This window comes from Apium graveolens, chromosome 6 (assembly GCF_009905375.1).
Source record: "Apium graveolens cultivar Ventura chromosome 6, ASM990537v1, whole genome shotgun sequence".
Classification (NCBI taxonomy): Eukaryota; Viridiplantae; Streptophyta; class Magnoliopsida; order Apiales; family Apiaceae; genus Apium; species Apium graveolens.
In genome coordinates this window covers 42,054,338-42,073,111 of record NC_133652.1, presented here as the reverse complement: position 1 = coordinate 42,073,111, position 18,774 = coordinate 42,054,338, and the positions used below count along the sequence as shown (strand labels likewise).

General features: G+C 32.5%; 2 protein-coding genes across 2 annotated transcripts; both read right to left on the bottom strand.

The window, feature by feature from the left end:
- Positions 1-5,256: 5,256 nt before the first annotated feature.
- LOC141664951 (uncharacterized) lies at positions 5,257-7,056 on the bottom strand. Its single transcript, XM_074470910.1, has one exon. The coding sequence runs from the start codon at positions 7,054-7,056 to the stop codon at positions 5,257-5,259; it is 1,800 nt and encodes a 599-aa protein (XP_074327011.1).
- Positions 7,057-10,132: 3,076 nt separating this feature from the next.
- LOC141664950 (legumain-like) lies at positions 10,133-13,320 on the bottom strand. Its single transcript, XM_074470909.1, has 3 exons — positions 13,233-13,320; positions 10,483-10,568; positions 10,133-10,387 (listed from the first exon to the last, which is right to left on the bottom strand). Exons 1-3 carry the CDS (start codon positions 13,318-13,320, stop codon positions 10,133-10,135), a joined length of 429 nt encoding a protein of 142 aa, XP_074327010.1.
- Between the last annotated feature and the right edge of the window lie 5,454 nt (positions 13,321-18,774).

The window sequence follows — 18,774 nt, the reverse complement described above, 5'->3', positions numbered from 1 at the left end:
TGCAAATGATTATAGTAAACAAATAAAATGTTTAAATAAGTATGTAATGCCACCTTTTAACATAACCTTTTCCTCTTAAAACATTTAAATTAGCAATTACCTATATTTTGATAATAAAATAAACATCAAAAAGTTGAGAAACCAATTTTGTCCTAAAATAATACTCTTATTTCTGTAATACTAATACTGAAACGGAGGAGCGTTTGCCTCTTCATTCTGATTTAATTGCCAAATCTTGGAGCAAACAGAAACACAAACACAGTAGCAAACAACTAAACTATCAATTAAAAGTACATGTGTATTTGAAAGTAAATCAAATTTAAGACGATGGATACTTACATAGAGTTCAGTAATAACTTTCTCAACCCATTTAGGATACATATCATTGATATCAGTCCACGTGTAAGCTCCCACTGGCCAGAACCCGCGAACAATGCCCAGAATTGTCTTCTTTGCTTCATCATGCATTATGCTACAAAAATAATAATCGTTACTAATTGGACATATATTAAAGTTAGGTAAAGTAGTAAAGAATAAAATGCAAAAGTTTATAAATTTAGACTTACACTCCATTTGAAATATCAATACGAGTCGGCTTTGCTGGAGGTGTGGAACCAAATAGTCCACGGGAGTTTGCTCGCTTTCTTGGACCCATCCACTCAACTAATTCTACCCTTGTCTTCCCGCGGGGATAAGACTGTGATATCGCTAAAGCTTTGGCCTTTGCCTTTGATGCTGCCGTCACTTTGCCTTTGCATTTTCCTTTGCGTGAACTCGCATTTTTCTTAGACTTAGCGATCTTTCCATTCTTATTCACTGGAACTTTGTTGCCTTTCTTTACAGATGCCACAGGACTCTTACCCTGGAAAACCTTTGCCATTAACCCTGTAAAAAACAATATCAAGTAGTAAATTAAACAATAACCCTGTAAACAATATCTTCCTAAGCTTCAACCCTAACGGACTAAGCTTCAACATATATGTCTGTTGGCATAGCAACAGACACACACTACGCACATTTTGTCGACTGACCAAACACACACTATCGACCAAACACACACTATTTTACAACTATATATGACTACTACACAAGTGTATGTGTTATGTGTATGTGAATCCACTGCATATTACAATACTAATTCACTGCAACATCATACGTATACCTAAAACTTAATACGTAAACTTAAATAAACATCAAAAACATCAAAATACATATTTAAGCACATAGTTTAGTAAAAAATGACTGAAAAACCCATAGTCAAAGCATAGTTTCATCAAAAATCAATTTTGATGGACTTAAAATCACATTTAAGCACAACCCATATTTAAAGCATGCATAATAAACACAACCCATAAATATTGCATGCATATTGCCCAAAAGCCCCAATATCTAGCCTAAAATCCCCTGTTTAACACCCGATACTCTTTAAAATTGCAAAAGTTAACACCCCAAACACAATAAACATCTAATCAATGATACTCAATACACAATAATGCATACATATGATCATATACACACATAATCATATAAAATCGAATAAAAAATAAATAATAACAAAAGGGAAAATACATAAACGAATAGCTGAAGAAATTAATAGATGAAGAAAGCTTACCAATCGAAGAGATGATGAAGAGATGACGAAGAGATGAAGAAGAGATGATGAACTGGTAGGGTAAACACAGAGAGAGAGAGAGAGAGAGAGAGAGAGAGAGTATGGTGAAGAAATGGTGAGAGAGAGTATCGAAAGGAAAGAATAATGTTGGTAGGGTATATGTGTTTAACCCCCAATTAATTTTTTAATATTTTATTGTAAGATCAGAACCTACCAATATTGGTAGGTTTTGATCCCAAAACTGGTGGGTTTTGACCTGCGCGGTAAATTCAATTTTTTCGCCAAAAATTTGGCGGAAACGCCAAAAAAAATGAGGTGGGATTCGAACCCACACCCCACAGAATCATTTACAATATACTAACCATTGTGCCAAAATGTTTTTTCTGAAAAAATTGACACAAACAAGTATATCTTAGTTAAAAAAATTGGATAATTTTTATTTAAAATCGAATATTTTACGAAATTATTAAAATAACAATTTAATTATTATTTTCAGGTGTTGCCTTTTCCTACCAGTTTTTAGGTGTATTTCATACCACACTTGGTAGGAAATACCCTATTAGGAAAAGGACAAACAACTTTTTTGGGCAAAACCTACCAATTTTGGTAGGAATTAAAAGTTTGTTTTATATATCTATTATAAAAATATAATAGCTTAATTTTTAAAAATTCAATATTTCGACAACATGTATAAAATTAATGTATCTAATCATCCGTAAGGTTGGATTATTAAAAAAAAAAATCCAAGTGTGTAATCCTCAACATCCCCGACACTTTGAGTTGAAAACCTAACTCAATCTTCGAACAATCTCGACGTTCCGTTTTCTAAACGATTTTCTTAGTCATAATTGTTTTCTTACCCAAATTTTTTTCCTAGTTTTATTTCACTATAAAATGACATTTCACTTGAAAAGTTTTAATTTATCGAACCATTTTCATATTTAATATTTTCTTTTCGTAATAATTATAATTATCCAAAAAACAAATGAAAACACGGGATGTAAGTGTGATCAACTAACTTTTAGAGTTTCACTATTAAAATGAATAGATGTTTATGTTTATAGAGTTTGATCAACGGAAATGTGACAAACTATGGGAAAACAGTACAAAAAATATATTTTTCTTATATTTTTTTTCTATAGATCTATTATAAATACATAATAGCTTAATTTTTAAAAGTTTTATACTTCGATTACATGTATAAAACTCATATATCTAATCATCCGTAAGGTTGGATTATTAAAAAAAATCCAAATGTCTAACTCATCCCCGACACTTTGAGTTGAAAACCTAACTCAATCTTCGAACAATCTCGACGTTCCGTTTTCTAAACGATTTTCTTAGTCATAATTGTTTTCTTACCCAAATTTTTTTCCTAGTTTTATTTCACTATAAAATGACATTTCACTTGAAAAGTTTTAATTTATCAAACCATTTTCATATTTAATATTTTCTTTTCGTAATAGTTTCTCACATTTCCTACCAATATTGGTGGGAAATAGGTGGTAGCCATTCCCTACTAGTTTTGGTAGGAAATAACTGGTTGGAAATACGCCGTTTTTGGTAGGTTTTAAAACAGAAGGTTGGGAACCGCCATTTCCTACCACATATTTCCTACCAAATGTTATTTCCAACCAGTTATTTCCTACTGGAGGTTATTTCCAACCAGTTATTTCCTACTAGAGGTTATTTCCAACTAGTTATTTCCTACTAGAGGTTATTTACAACCAGTTATTTCCCTCTGTAGAGAAAACCAGTTATTCTCTATTTAAATATAGAGAATGTAGAAAATTTACCAATATAAAAAATGTAGAAAACTCACCATTAAAATTCATTACTAGAACAATTAAATTTCAAAATACATATCAATCAATATCTTCAAAACCATCGGTTTCTTCTTCTTCTTCTTCTTCTTCTTCTTCTTCTTCTTCTTCTTCTTCTTCTTCTTCTTCTTCTCTACTTCTTTCAACTTCTTCGTCTTCTTGTAATTCTTCATCTTCTTCCTCTTCTTCTTCCATATTTTGAGTTCGATCAATTCGAATGGGATCATATTGTGCGAAATCAATAAAAAAGGACGATGAAGACGCATTTGATACATTCTCTTGAAAAGCCTCTTCATTTGGTTCATTAGTAGTTTCATCAATAGGGCGATTTTTACAATTCACAACGGTATACAAATTGCTCCGAGGATTCAATACACCGGGAGCATAGTATACTTGAATTGCTTGACTAGCCAAAATAAATATTTCATTCGACTTCAACCTTGATTTCACATCAATAGTCACAACACGATTTTTATCAACCCGAACACCATTTCCAACACTATCAAACCAATGACATCTAAATAAATAAACAAAATTTCCTCCTCCATAGATAAGCTTAATAATTTCTTCTATTTGACCATAGTAATTAACAAGAACATCATTGTGAAAAGTGCCTTTAACAAAAACCCCATCATTAACATGAAACTTATATCCATTAACCAAACAACCTTGAAAAGAGAAAATATCGCATACCGGCCCATCAATCAAATATTTGAAAAGGTCATAGTTTACACCATTTTCAACCTATATACAATAAAAATATGTATTATATTAGAATATTTTTATATCAAATGTACCATATAATATGCGGATTAATGAAAGTACCTTTTCTCTAAACCAAGGCTTAAATTTGGTTTTTTGGAGCGACTCCAATCTTTCATTTGATATATGTGGATCATTCGCACGTATGTGGGCATCAAATTCCCTGAAATACAAAAGTAATTAGTAAATTATATATAACACTATACAAAAGACACATGTAGTAAATTAACATTTAATTACAAAAGACACATGTAGTAAATTACCGAATGTACGGTTGAACTTCCGGCATATTTAGTAGCACATAATATTCTGCAATCATCAAATCACTTTTATTTAAATACCCAACAACGTGCTTCCCAATAGTTTGAAGAGGATATCTAAAAACTTCTAAAACATTTTCTTCTTGTGCTTCAACCACAACTTCATTACGACGTGCGGTATTATGAACCGTGTTTATGGAAGAGCGAAAGTAAAATGAAGAAAAATTGATCATTTCTTCCTCAACATATCTCTCCGCAATTGAACCTTCCACCCGTGCTCTATTGCCGACCTTATCTTTCATATGCTTCAACAATCGCTCAAAAGGGTACATCCAACGATAGTAAACCGGTCCTCCGAGTCTACATTCTTCAATCAAGTGTACAAGTAAGTGTTCCATAATGTCAAATAAAGCCGGTGGAAAGACGGTTTCGAGCACACACATTGTCCTCACTACATGTTTTTCCAAGACATCCAAATCTTCACATAGTAAAACGGATGAGCAAATATCAAGGAAAATATTTGAAAGAGCGGTGAGAGCTTCCACAATATAAGATGGTAAAAATTCACGAAAAGCAATTGGCATTAACTTTTGCATGAAAATATGACAATCATGCGATTTAAAACCGGTAATTCTTAAAGTATCCCATTTGATACAACGGGATATATTCGAGACACATCCATCGGGAAGTTTAAGTTTAGAGATCCAATCACATAAAAGCCGGAGTTGAGTTCTAGTAATTGTGTAAGGTGCTTTAGGCATGATCCCCTTTTCATCGATCCACAAATCACGTCGTACATCTAGATATTTGCAATCCGCCCTTGATTTGTTTTATCTTTAGTCTTGATACGATCATTTACAATTGTGTAAAATATATTCTCAAACACATTCTTCTCGGTATGCATAACATCAATACAATGTCGTAGATCATGAGATGCCCAATACGGTAGTTCCCAAAACATTGAAAAGTGGGTCCAATGATGATCTACTCCATAGCCCCTAGGCTTGAATTTACTAAAAGTGTTTCCGGGTGGAGCGAAATCTATTTGCAATAAAGAAGATAGTAATTTCTCACCCTTGGTACGACCATCAAACACTTTAAGTTCCGTTGTAGCATATTTTTGATTTTTCTTTCGCATCGGATCATTTTTATCCAAAAATGTTCGATATGTTCCATAGAAACAACATTTTCCGCAATTCTTGAGTTGGAAACCTTGTACATTTCCAACACAAACCGGGCATCCCATCTTCCCTTTTGTTGACCAACCACTAAGCATACCTAAAGCGGGAAAATCACTAATTGTCCACATAAGTGCCGCCTTCATGATGAAATTTGTTTTCAAATGTTGATCATAAGTTTCAACCCCGCTTTGCCACAAAATAAATAATTCGTTCATAAGCGGCCTTAGAAACACATTGAGATTTTTTTTCGGATTATCCGGACCGGGAATTAGTAGTGTCATAAACATGAACGGTCTTTTCATACACATAGAAGGAGGTAGATTATAGACGACCACTACAACCGGCCACAATGTGTATACATTATTTCCGGAATTTCCAAATGGATTGAAACCATCACTCGACAATCCAAGTCGAACATTACGAAACTCCTTAGCAAAAGATGGGCATCGCTTGTCAAAATTTTTCCAATCATCTCCGTCCGAGGGGTGACTTAGCTCTCCCTCTTTTATTTCTCTATTCTTGTGCCAAGTCATATGTTTAGCCGTATGCTCCGACATGTATAATCGTTGTAAACGGGAAATTAGCGGAAAATGTCTTAACACCTTCTTTGGTATTTTCCTTCCATTTTTTCCCATGATATCTTTGTAACGATCCTCTTTGCAAATGTCACAAACAACTTTTTTTTCGTCGTTATTATAAAATAACATACAATTATTTGCACATACATCAATTTTTTCATATCCCAACTTCAATTTTTTCACCATTTTCTTCATTGCATAATAAGAAACCGGTAGCTTATGATCTCGTGGCAACACTTCCCCAATAATATCAAGTAGTAAATTAAATGATTTCTCACTACAACGAGATACGTCTTTGAAATGTAACAATCTCGTAGTGAAAGAGAGTTTTGTATAATTTTTGTTACCGGGGTAAATAGGAGCTCCCGACTCATTGGCATCGGTGTAAAATTGAGAAGCATCAAAATTTGGAGATTCTTCGGCATCATTCATACTACTACTATTACTACCCCTCATATCATTGAAGCTATAAAAATCTTGCCCGGAACTATCTCGTAACAACCCAAACATATCCACTAGTGGTTCCACAATTGGTGGTGCACGTCGTTTACGATGACATGTCCGTCGAGACTCCGTTGTTGGCTCTTTCTCACCATGTAAAGTCCACACGGTATATGATTCAAAAAATCCGGAAGCATACAAGTGAAACTTTATGGTATCTAAATTTTCCCAATGACCATTCCCACAATTCTTACAAGGACACAACGTCTTATCTTTTGTCAACCCACACCTTTTTGCCGAATCTAAAAATTCTTCCACACCATTTTTATACTCATCCGTTAACGTAATGCGATCACTTTTCATACGACGTGACATCCAACCACGGTTTACATTTGACATCTACAATATTAACAAAACTACAATTCAATTTAACTTCACTTTTTGGAATTGTTAACATTTCAAGCATATATAAATTATTAACATACAAATTATAACATCTTTCTCACCATCTACAATATTAACAAACACCATTTCAATTTAACTTCACATTTTTTCTCTTCAATTATAAAGCATATACAAATTATACATTCAAATCATACACAATATCATCCTAACTAACATAGAACAAAAAAAACTTACAATATTGAAATAAAGAACAATGAGATCAAATTATACCTTTACAATGAAAGTGATTCTTGAAGAAAAAAACTTCTCCCTTTTCTCCTTCTTCTTCTTCTTTCTTATCTTTCTCTTCTTCTTTCTAAATTTTCATCTTATCTTCATTCTATTAACACCACCCAAAACAAAACTAAAAAGGTGGTGGGTCCATTTTTAAAATATTATTAATTCCAGACCTTTTCCTACCAAATATGGTAGGAAATGCTTTTCACGGCCAGATGTCCTTTTCCTACCAATATTGGTAGGAAATGACCTGAATTATTAATATTTTTTTATACTTCAGAAAAATGTTTTATATTCTTAATAATATGTGGCCTGCTGATGTGGTCGGTGGGGTTATTTTCACAATAAGATTCTACCAAAACCTACCAATCTTGGTAGGAAACACTTTCCCACCAAACTTGGTAGGAAATGGTTCAGATTTAAGATATTATTTCTTTTTTCATAAAAAATTTTAAACAATAAAATAAGTGAGGGCTGATGACGTGGTTGATGGGACCATTTTGGTATCAAATTTTGGTCAAAACCTACCAATATTGGTAGGTTTTGAATTTCCCACCAATATTGGTAGGTTTTGGTGCTTGCGTGTACACAATCTGGGCCCCACCTAGAGCAATTCCTACCAGTTTACGGGTTGGTAGGAAATGCTCTACCATTTCCTACCAAGTTTTTCTGGTTTGATTTGCTTGGTAGGAAAAGACCATTTTTCTTGTAGTGTATTTTTTGTTCAATCTCTTTTCCTGTATGTTTTCCGTTCGCAAGTTGATAAAACCAGCTAATTAGGTTTTCTGCAGTCGATTACATTTGTTTATATCAATTCTACCGCGAATATGAAAAATTCATTTACTTTAACGGCTCGTTTTATCAACACGCACCACTGAAAATTTGTAGGTTGTTGATTGATATTTTTCGCAGGTGAGAAGGTAGTTGTAGCCAGAAATCATAAATTTTGTTGCATTTTTATTGTGTATCTGTATCTTATCAATTTTTTCAAAATATTACAAATTTTACAGTAGAGCACAAATTCGTTAGGCTTTTACATGCAAATTGAATGATCGTGTTTCCAGAGAGGTCGACCTCTATAAAAGAAAGAATTTCCAGTAACTCTGGTGGACCAATTTTAGGCTATCAAACACTTCATAATTCGTAATTCTAAACGTTTGGCGGTTAATGAATTTATGTAGTGCGGCAGGGAGCACACTCTAGTAATGGTGTATGAGTTATTTGAATATTTGGTACTATCACCAAAATCCGCACCAACGGCTGCCAAGGTCGCCCAAATAAGATGTGAGTGACATTGTACTAGTAGGGGTGAAGCTTAAAGTGTTTTTTAGCCGTGGTTTCCCCCTCCATCAGTCGACTATGAACTAGAGAATTGATTGGCTTGTTGGGTTGAGTACTTGCATTATTAGTTGACACTTGACACGATTACGTGCGACAAGACAAGAGGGCTACAGGTGGGCAGATGATGAGATTGAAAACTCAATGGCAATACTGGACTCACCTAGCTCGCAACTGATCTATTCCACCTATCTCAATATATGTCTCTTTTAGAATTTTTTTTATCTCCAATTATATATTCATCTCTTATTTTAGTACAAATTTAAAGTTAATTTTTCAAAACTACCCCTAAATATTTTTTCCCAAAATTTATTTGTTTAAAATTTAGCTATATTCTAATTTTTTAAATGTATTAAATAAGGATATTTGATTTAAAATTTATCTAACGAAATTTTTCCTTAATATGCTTAATATTTTCAATTGAGAAATGTAAATGAGTGGGAGGGAGTATGATGATTCTTATTTGATGGAGCGTTGTCACATGGAACTTAAATTCAATGATGTGATAATTAAGTACTCCATCCCTTTATCCCATATTAATAATGTCTTTTTACAACAAAATTTATCTCACAATAGTTGTGTATCTTTACATACCATGCATATTTATGAACAAATTTCCCAATTTACCAGTTTGTTTTATATCATTTCAATGTAATTTTATTACATTTATATACAAAACTAGTGCAATAATAAGGGATAAGACTTGAAACTTACTTATTATATAGGCTTAATGACCTTTTCAGCCTCAACGTTTGCACCGGTGTACCAATAAACCCTTTAAGTTTAAAGCCATACCTTTTCGCCACTCGAGTATCCAAAACATGTCTTTTAACCCTTGGGTCGAGTTGGGCCGTGTAACGTTACGTAACGGCAAGGATATTCCAGTAATTAACCAGCCGGTATTCACACAAGTTTAAAACATTCCTTTTAAATCTTAAAATTTGAAATTGTACTCATAATCCCCTAAAGTTTGAAATTGTTTTAATTGATTCCCTTAATGACATATTGGTATTTGGTTGAGTTTATAATACAAACATGTTCATATTTGTTGATTAATTCAATCGCCCGATATCAGCTAGTGCTTTTACAATTGGTTACAAGATCTTAATGGAACTTCTTTCTAAATCATACCGTGGCCTATTATGAGATCGATCGATTATATCGGGCTTTTTTCTATTTTGTGTTCATCAAGAAAATGAAATAGTAATGGAGTTGATAATTTTGATAAAGCAACATGGATCATACTGACATACCCTCGCACACGTTTTATTGAACTATATATTCATTTTACAGTTTTATAACTACAACAAGATACATCACAGCAATCGAGTAGATCTATGATCTAGATTTGAGAATGTCTATATGTACCTTCTATAGTATTGTTGTTCAATACTCTCATTCTTCAGATTATGAGTCTCACTGTAAATTATAAAGTTAATTATAGAAGCTATATTAGTTAAGTAGATGATCTACCATGTGAAAATAGATACGTGTCCTCCATCCAAGACACACTATACAAATCTCCCAAGAAAGTTCTGAACTCTCGTGGTGGGGGATGATCCTTAAAAGGAAGAGGACCAAATTCCTTAGGACAATATGCTCCATAGCTATCCTCGATTGAATTTGAGGCCGTCTGGACGTAAATGTTCATTCCATCTGACAACAAACCTTCAAATATGCTGCCACTTTCACATGCTTCTACATATATGACCTGCACAATACGGTAATTTCATCTAATTGAAGAGATTTTAATAATGTTAGATGTTATCAGAAGAAAAGGATCAACAAACTAAACCAATCTAGTACCATCTCTTTGTATATCCCATCCTTGTGCTTCTTTTTTAAAACGTCAATGAGATCCTTAGCATAATGTAATTTGTCATCCGACAATCCTATATATAAACTAGAAAAAACAACAGGCTTAAGAAAATTTTCATAGACCAAAATGCATTACATCGATCAAATTTTAACGTCTCTAGTTAGAATTTAGGAACCGAGTTTAAGAGGAACTGCATCTGTAAATATTATTTTAAACTATTGTGGGAGAATGGTGATCTCAACAAAAACTTTAATTCTCAGCAGTTTACACTATATAATTTATCAATTTAATTTCTTATTGTATTTACAGGCTGCCAGAAGCAAGTCATCATGTACGCGAATGGTACCAGACATGATTATGCCCAAACCAAACCCAGGAAATATGTAAGCATTATTTTCTTGTAAGACGTAGAAAGCATGTGGTCATATATTCATAATATTTCTTAGGAAAAAAATAGTACATCCCTCTAGTATTCTGGTCAACCTGGCAAGGAATGTGGAGTTTTCCATCATATTCGGTAGGTTTAAATGGGCTTCCACTAGCAAAGATTGCACGGCCCTGCAGATTGTAAATTAGAAAAGTATAAATGAAGTTCGGTCCAGGAGAATAAGCAACAAGCTGTCAGTTGACTAGATAAGCTAATCTTTTAACAGTTTAGACAACAGATATTATTACTTGAACTAGGAAAGGATAAATTTAGAGTAAAATGTGCATTTTCTTACTTCTGACCATGTCTAAGCTTCTTCAGCAGTACACTCCGCTTGGGAAGTTGGGTTAGATAGAGAAAGAATAAGAGGTTTCTGCATGCCATTCATAGACAAAGTCAAAGACTTTTTAATCTTATACTTGTCCTAATATCGCATATGTGTATCCATTTCAGATCGAGAGAGAACCTCATTCAGAGATGCCATTTTGTGTGATACCGGCTGTTCAAATTAAGGGAATCAATTAAATCCATTTCAAACTTTAGAGGTTTATGGGTACAATTTCAAATTTTAAGGTTGAAAAGGTACGTTTTAAACTTGTCTGAATAGGGGCTGGTTAATTACTGAAATAGCCTCGCCGTTATGTAACTTTACGTGGCCCAACTCGGCCCAAGGGTTAAAAGGCATGTTTTGGATATCTGAGGAGCGAAAATGTACGACTTTAAACTTAAAGGGTTTATGGGTACACTAATATAAACGTTGAGACTAAAAAGGTCATTAAGCCTATTATATATTATCTTAATCAAAAAAGACTACTAAAATGAAATGTAGGGAATATTATCTATAATACTCTCAAAAAATTCATACACAATTTTTGGTCTCACGCGGACCACTAATGTTATTCATTGGATTAGATAACTTCAAATTTTAATCCAATTGTTACGATTAACATCCGCTTCGCTTTTTCTCCACTAATCAGAAATTAAATTGGGTTGAATTAAAGTTGATAGATCTCAAAACAAATGAAGTTACAGTGAGTGTTATCTAATTTTTACCATATAATATTAACACAAGTTAATAGAATAAGTGCAAGTAACCTACTAGTATGTCATATAAGAAAATAAACATTTAAGCATGCATATGACAAGAATAAGGTAAGAATATAATATATAATACTATATATTATATTAGGTACCATATATTTAATATAATATGAATATAGATAAAAACAAGTTTATATATATATATATATATGTATGTGTGTGTTAGTGTGCCAAATATGGAGTGATATACAATTTTAACATTTCTTCCGCAAAAAACTAACAAAAATAACTAGTTCTGATAATTTGTACATTTATAACTGATGGATTACGTAATGTAAAATGGGGTATTGACATTACGCATTCAGCAACGAAGTATCCTATAGATATTCAATATTAAATAAACATCTTTTTATCTGAGTATCAATGCTGAATACACATTTTGTCCTGAGTAAAACATGAATACTCAGTTGCACGAAATGAGTATTATGAAATAGGCACATATATGTATATACAATTATTTTGATAACATGACGGAGAAGACAAATATGCTTCTCTCCCATTCTCACTCTCTCTTCTTAGAGTTCTCCTCTCTTTTTGTGTATCATTTTATTTTCATTTATCTATTTCCATATACAGATACTGATATAGGTGTCTAATCATCATTTTGAGTTATATTATCTTCTGAATCTTGTTATGCATTTGGCATCGGCAGATTCAAACGGTCATAATTGGCCATAAATTTCATAACATTTTGGTATTGTTTCACGAAAAACATGTAAAATCCGTCATTTTTTCCCAAATATGTGTATACGTATCATTTTAGTATTTGTTCATTCTCATATATATATATATATGGGAATGAACAAATAAAAACTAAAATTAGAATAAAAACTAGAAACTAAACTAAGCCATTAGATCAATTTAATCTAAAAAAACCCCCTAAAAGCACCACACCCAACTAATCTGCACCCTCCCACACACAATTTCAGCTTTTCTCCTTTATTTTTAATTTGATTTTTCCCGTCAAATGATAATTTTTTGTTAAAATCAGACTTGACTGTATTTTTCTACATCTCTCAACGATCGATTTACATACATATTTCGAAGTAATTTTTTTTTTAAAAAAATTATTTGGTTTCTAGTTTCTATTCTAATATTGGATTCTATTAGAGTAGCCCCTATATATATAGGGGCTACTCTAATAGAACTTAATTCTCTCTCTCTCTCTCTCTATATATATATATATATATATATGATGGTAGTGGGGACCATCAACCCCACCACCGCCATCAACCCTTTCTCCACCGCCATCCTCGCCGGTTCCCCTCCATTTTCTCCATCCTCCTTTCATCTTCATCTTTTCTTAAATTTTCTTTTTTTGATTACCTCTTTCTCTTCCCCACCTCTCTCTACATGTACTACTTACTATATTAATAGTTAAAATTAGTAATTTTTGTTCGAAATTATGGCGATAACACTCTGATCGTGATGAACTGATTGGAGGTGATTGTGACGGTGAGATAAGCGGTAGTGGTATAGTGGTTGCGTATAGTATATAATACTCTGTATCAATTGTGAGTAATTTTTATTATATAAATTGGTGATTTTTATAACACATATTAGTGATTTTTGTAAGACAAATTAGTGATTTTCAGCGTAAACTGGCATTTCAGTAATTTGTGCAATATAAAATAGTGATTTCAGTTTAGATATGATACGGTGGTGATGACTAACATAAAATAATGATTTCAATTTATATCAGATATGGTTGGTGATGATAGTGATCGTGTATGTATGTATAATAGTGTATGTATGTACATTCATTATCGTGTGCACAAGAAGATGATGATTGGAGAAAAGAAATGTATATATTAGAATATTGATTAATGTTGGGCATATTGAGTTGGGCTATCGGTGCGCTGGTGTGTTGATGAATACTTAGTTCGTTCTGATAGCCAAATAACAAAAGCGTTGATCTCAATTTGATTAGTGCTTTTTACGAAAGAGTTCAAGAACTAAGTAGGCTTTTTAAAGTTCATTAAACTCTTCACAAGAGGAGAATGAAACTCAGTTTAAGTGAACTTTGATCTTTTGACACAAGCTACTATAAAAGTGAAAATGTACAAAGATTGGATAAATATAAAGAATCAATACATGTAATTAAAGCTCCAAGTAATTAAAGCTCCAAGTCCGTAACAAATTCACGGAAAGAAGTTCATTTCAATGTTCAAACCTCTATGAAGAATAAAATATCAAAGAACTTTCTGTGTTACATAAAGGAATTTATTCTAGCACTGAAGATCAAGGATTTCAGTGGATTGAAGAAATGAAGCAGTCTGAATGTGTTAATAACTAAAGAATCAAACAAATCAAGATGTTCAATTCTATGTTATTCGTCTGTGAACCAGACTAGTGCACTATCCGTCAACATATCAATAATAAAATATATTGGTTATCTCCATAAGGAAGTTAGTTCTTTGAAAATAAAAAGCTTGAAGTCACAGAAGAATGAAATAATTTCTAAGTCAAAATATGGCTTGTGTCGACATCTGCCATTGTTCGTGTCGACATCTGGACATGAGCTTGACTTATGTCGACACCTAGCCAAGACGTGGCCATAATCGACACCTAATATGCAAAACCATAGTCCTTGATGACATCTGGGAATCAAAGCCCAGTTTAATGTCTTGATTATCACTAAGAAAAATAACAAAACGAGTTGATAAAATTGCTACAACCAAGCCAATATTTTATCAACTTTAGGTACCCACTTGGACCCACTTAAAGCGAGCTTGAAATGTTCAATAAAACCTTAAAAACATGATTTCAGATGTGCCAAGAAAGAGCCAAAATGTCTACAATGAAAACTCATGTATAACACTTACAAAATCAAATGTTTAAGTGATAAAATTTCACCGTAAAGGAGGCTAATCTTTTTAACACTTACAGGAAGTAGCAAAGTGGCATTAACCAACATTTTGAGTGTTTAAAAAAAATCCTAAAAACATGGCTAAATATGTACACAAGAAAGCGTATTTGAATCGAAACAAACTTCTTGTTTAATTTCCTATAAAAAAAATTTGTGTTAGATTAACTATAATCATCCTTAGTTCCACCAAGACAATCCAATGGTTAAAGAATTATTAAAAAATTATAACTACGCTAAAAAGTGGTTATAAATACCCAAGAAAAAACCAAACGAGTTTTGATTAAAATAAAACATGAATTGACTTTATTTTCTCAAGTTGAACTGTGAACGATCACTAGTAGATACACTGATCATATAGCGGATAATGATCAAAAAATGGAACATAACTCATGCTCTTAAGGCATCTATTAATCATCAAAATAAATGGAGCAAATGTGAAGCAAAATTATAATCTTGTAGAAGATAAAGACAAATAATCAAAAAAGTTTATAATAAAAAAATTAATAACAAATATGGAAGATAAACTAATCACCTTAAAAGTAAAATTTATAGAGAGATAATTGCAACACTTTCTTATTTGAAAATTTTAAGAAGAGACCTTTATTTGTATCCAAGAATTAGGATTTTTTTTATCCAATGGCTCATGTCATTTCATTTATCGAGCATCCAACTGCTAGCATAAAAATATATTAAATATAATATTTCTGCTCATTCATGTCCTCAACAACTCAGCATGTGTGAATTAGAATAAACAATAATTAAATTTAAATTTGCATTGCATTTAAATTTTGAGTTGTTTTCACTAAATTCATCTTCTATAGCTACTAATCAAATTACTATTTATTGACCATAACAAAAAATTTATCACAAAACTATGAAACATTATGAGAAAAATCTTTGAACATATCTAAGAATATGTTTTAAAAAGTTATTAAAAATAAGTTACAACGGTAAATTTTAAAGGACTGATACTAAAATTAAAGGTTAGTCTCACAAATGCCATAACTAAAATATTATAAAATATCATGTAATGATATCTCAAATATTTTAGTGAAAAATTAAAAAAAAATCTTTATTAAAATGCATTGTTTGACTGAAATTGACCTTACTTTACACCTAATGGGAGGTACTAAGTACTTGTGTCATATAACTAATTTTTTAATAGTTTAATAAATATCAAAATCATAAAAGTAAGATAATCTTTCATACCGGAATGAAAATTTAATCGTCCGAAGGGAGAGTTGACGAAGCGGGATCTGAAGAAAAAGCTGCATCTAGCGGTGAGAGAGCTCCGGCGTTAAGCTCGACGTCGGAAGTAAGAAAAACTGCCGCGACATTAAGATCGACGGTCGGAGTGAGAGAAGCTGCGTTAAGATCAGCAACCGAAGCACTATTTATAATACTCCCAAAAAAACCATACCCAATCATTGGTCTCACTCGGATCAATAATCTCACCCTTGGATTAGGTGACTTCAAATTTTAATCAAACTGTTAAGATTATAGATCCTCTTAACTTTTTCTCCACCACTCAAAAACAAGATTGGGTTGGATTGAAGTTAATGGATCTCGAATCAGTGAATTATGGTAAGTGTTCTCTAATTTTTACAAACACACTCTTAACATGCACCATACGAAAAAAGAGTATTTTCTACCATGCATTTGGTAGGAAATAGCTATAATCTGGTTGTAAAAGGAGAATGGTTCAATTCTTATGCATTATCTTGGGGTCGGAAGTGAGAGAAGTTGCCGTGACATTAAGATTGATGGTAGGAGTGAGAGAATCGGCGTTTGGATCAGCGGTCGAAACACTATTTATAATACTCCAAAAGAATTCATACCCAATAATTGGTCTCACGCGGATTAATAATCTCATTCGTTAGATTAGGTGACTTCAAATTTTAATCCAACAGTTAAGATTAACAATTCAATTCACTTTTTCTCCACCAATCAGAAACAAGATTGAATTAGATTGAAGTTGATAGATCTCAAATCAATGAATTATGTTAAGTGTTTTCTAATTTTTATCAACGCACAGTTAACATGCACTACAAGGAAAACGGTCATTTCTTACCATGCGTTTAGTAGTAAATGACCATAATCTGGTAGAAAAGGGGTCAATTCTTATGAAATAGTTTGGTGAGAATTGCTTAGGTCAGAAATGCTATTTGGTAGGAATTGAGGCTGTTTTTCAAATGGCCCTTACTTGTCAAGTGGTTGCACATGTGACGTGCCACATGGTCCACCACATCACCAACAATGTCACACTAATTATATGGACCCCAATTGCTGAATTGGTATGTGGGACTCATCTACGTGGCGTGCCACATGCTAGTTGACCAATTCAATATCTTTTTCTACCAGAATTGGAAGGTTTTAAATCGGTATTTCCTTCCAGAATTGGTATATTTTGATTAAAAATGGTAGATTTTGTGCCATAAGCCATGAAAATTGGCATTTTCCACCAACCATTTCCTACCACTGTTTAGCTTGAATGCGGTAAGAAATAGCATGAATGTGGTAGGAATTAACGTTGGGCAGTTATTTAAAAAAAATTATAGATATCAATGTAGAACAAATTGCTAAATTTATATCTAAATCATAAGCGTACAACAATAACCAAAATTGAAAAACTCATCATAAAACACAATCCGAGCATGTCACCATTATAAGAGTAAAAATTAAATTTACATCTTCATACTAATTGTTCAATATTATATATAATAATTCATTAAAATAATTAATATATGTTTTAAAAGTTTAGACCAGTCATCTCAAGGTCTCATCATCTTTGAATGCTTTTCCTTCATTCTTAGTAATTTTTTAATTTTTATCATTGTTTATTCCATTTTCTTGGCCTCAACTGAATAAAATAATCTACATAAGAAGAGTAAATAATTGTTAGCAGTCATTAACACACATGAGCAATTAATACATGTAATAAAAAAATAAAGAAGCAATTACATAAAAATACATAAACCTTTAAAATAATGTTGAGAACATTAAAATGCATACATGTATAAGAGATGGTTAAAAAGAAGAAGATGAAGATACTTACAAAACGAGAAAAAGAAAATTAAGGAATTGTAAAGCATAATGTAACGTCATATGTAACCGAGAAAATATAACTCAACATAAAAAAAGAAACAGATAAATAGTATTAAACTGTGAAGCACAGGAACCCTGAAGATGAAGACTGGATAAATACAAAGAATCAAAAGATGAAATTAATGCTCTAAATCCCTAATAGGTCCTGGGAAGAAGTTCATTAAAATATTCAAGCCTCCCTGAAGATAAAATATCAAAGGACTCCCGGTGTCAGTGAAATGATTTGATTTGAAGTATTAAAGATCAGGGGTTCAGTGAATGAAACAATGAATAACCAACCAAGTTGTATCAGCTCAAAATTGCAAAGGAAATTGAATTAAATGAATTCATGTTAATTGTTTGTGAACCAGTCTAGTGCACCAAGAATCTTCATATCAGAAAGGATTTAATTTGGTTATAACAGAAGATTTATTGTTGATACAAATTATAGGAACTCAAGAGAGAAAGAATTTTGTTCAAGTCCAAATTTGCACCAAGGAAAATCTATCCTAGTGGTCGCAAGTAACAATTTATGTTAAGGAAAGAGTTTTCCTTTGTAGTCTCAAGTAAAGGGAGAAATGGCTAAAGGAAAATTGTTTTACTGCAGTCGCAAGTCATATTAGATACCAAGTCCAAAAGCTTGACTGTGGTCGCTACTAAGAGAGAAATATTCCTAAGGCAATTGTTTGCCTCTTGGTCGCAAGTTAGAGCCACTGCTCTCTCTCTCTCTCTCTCTATGTGTGTGTGTGTCGCCAGTAAAAAGTTGTAAGACAAGGGAAGTTTCCATGTGGTCGCAAG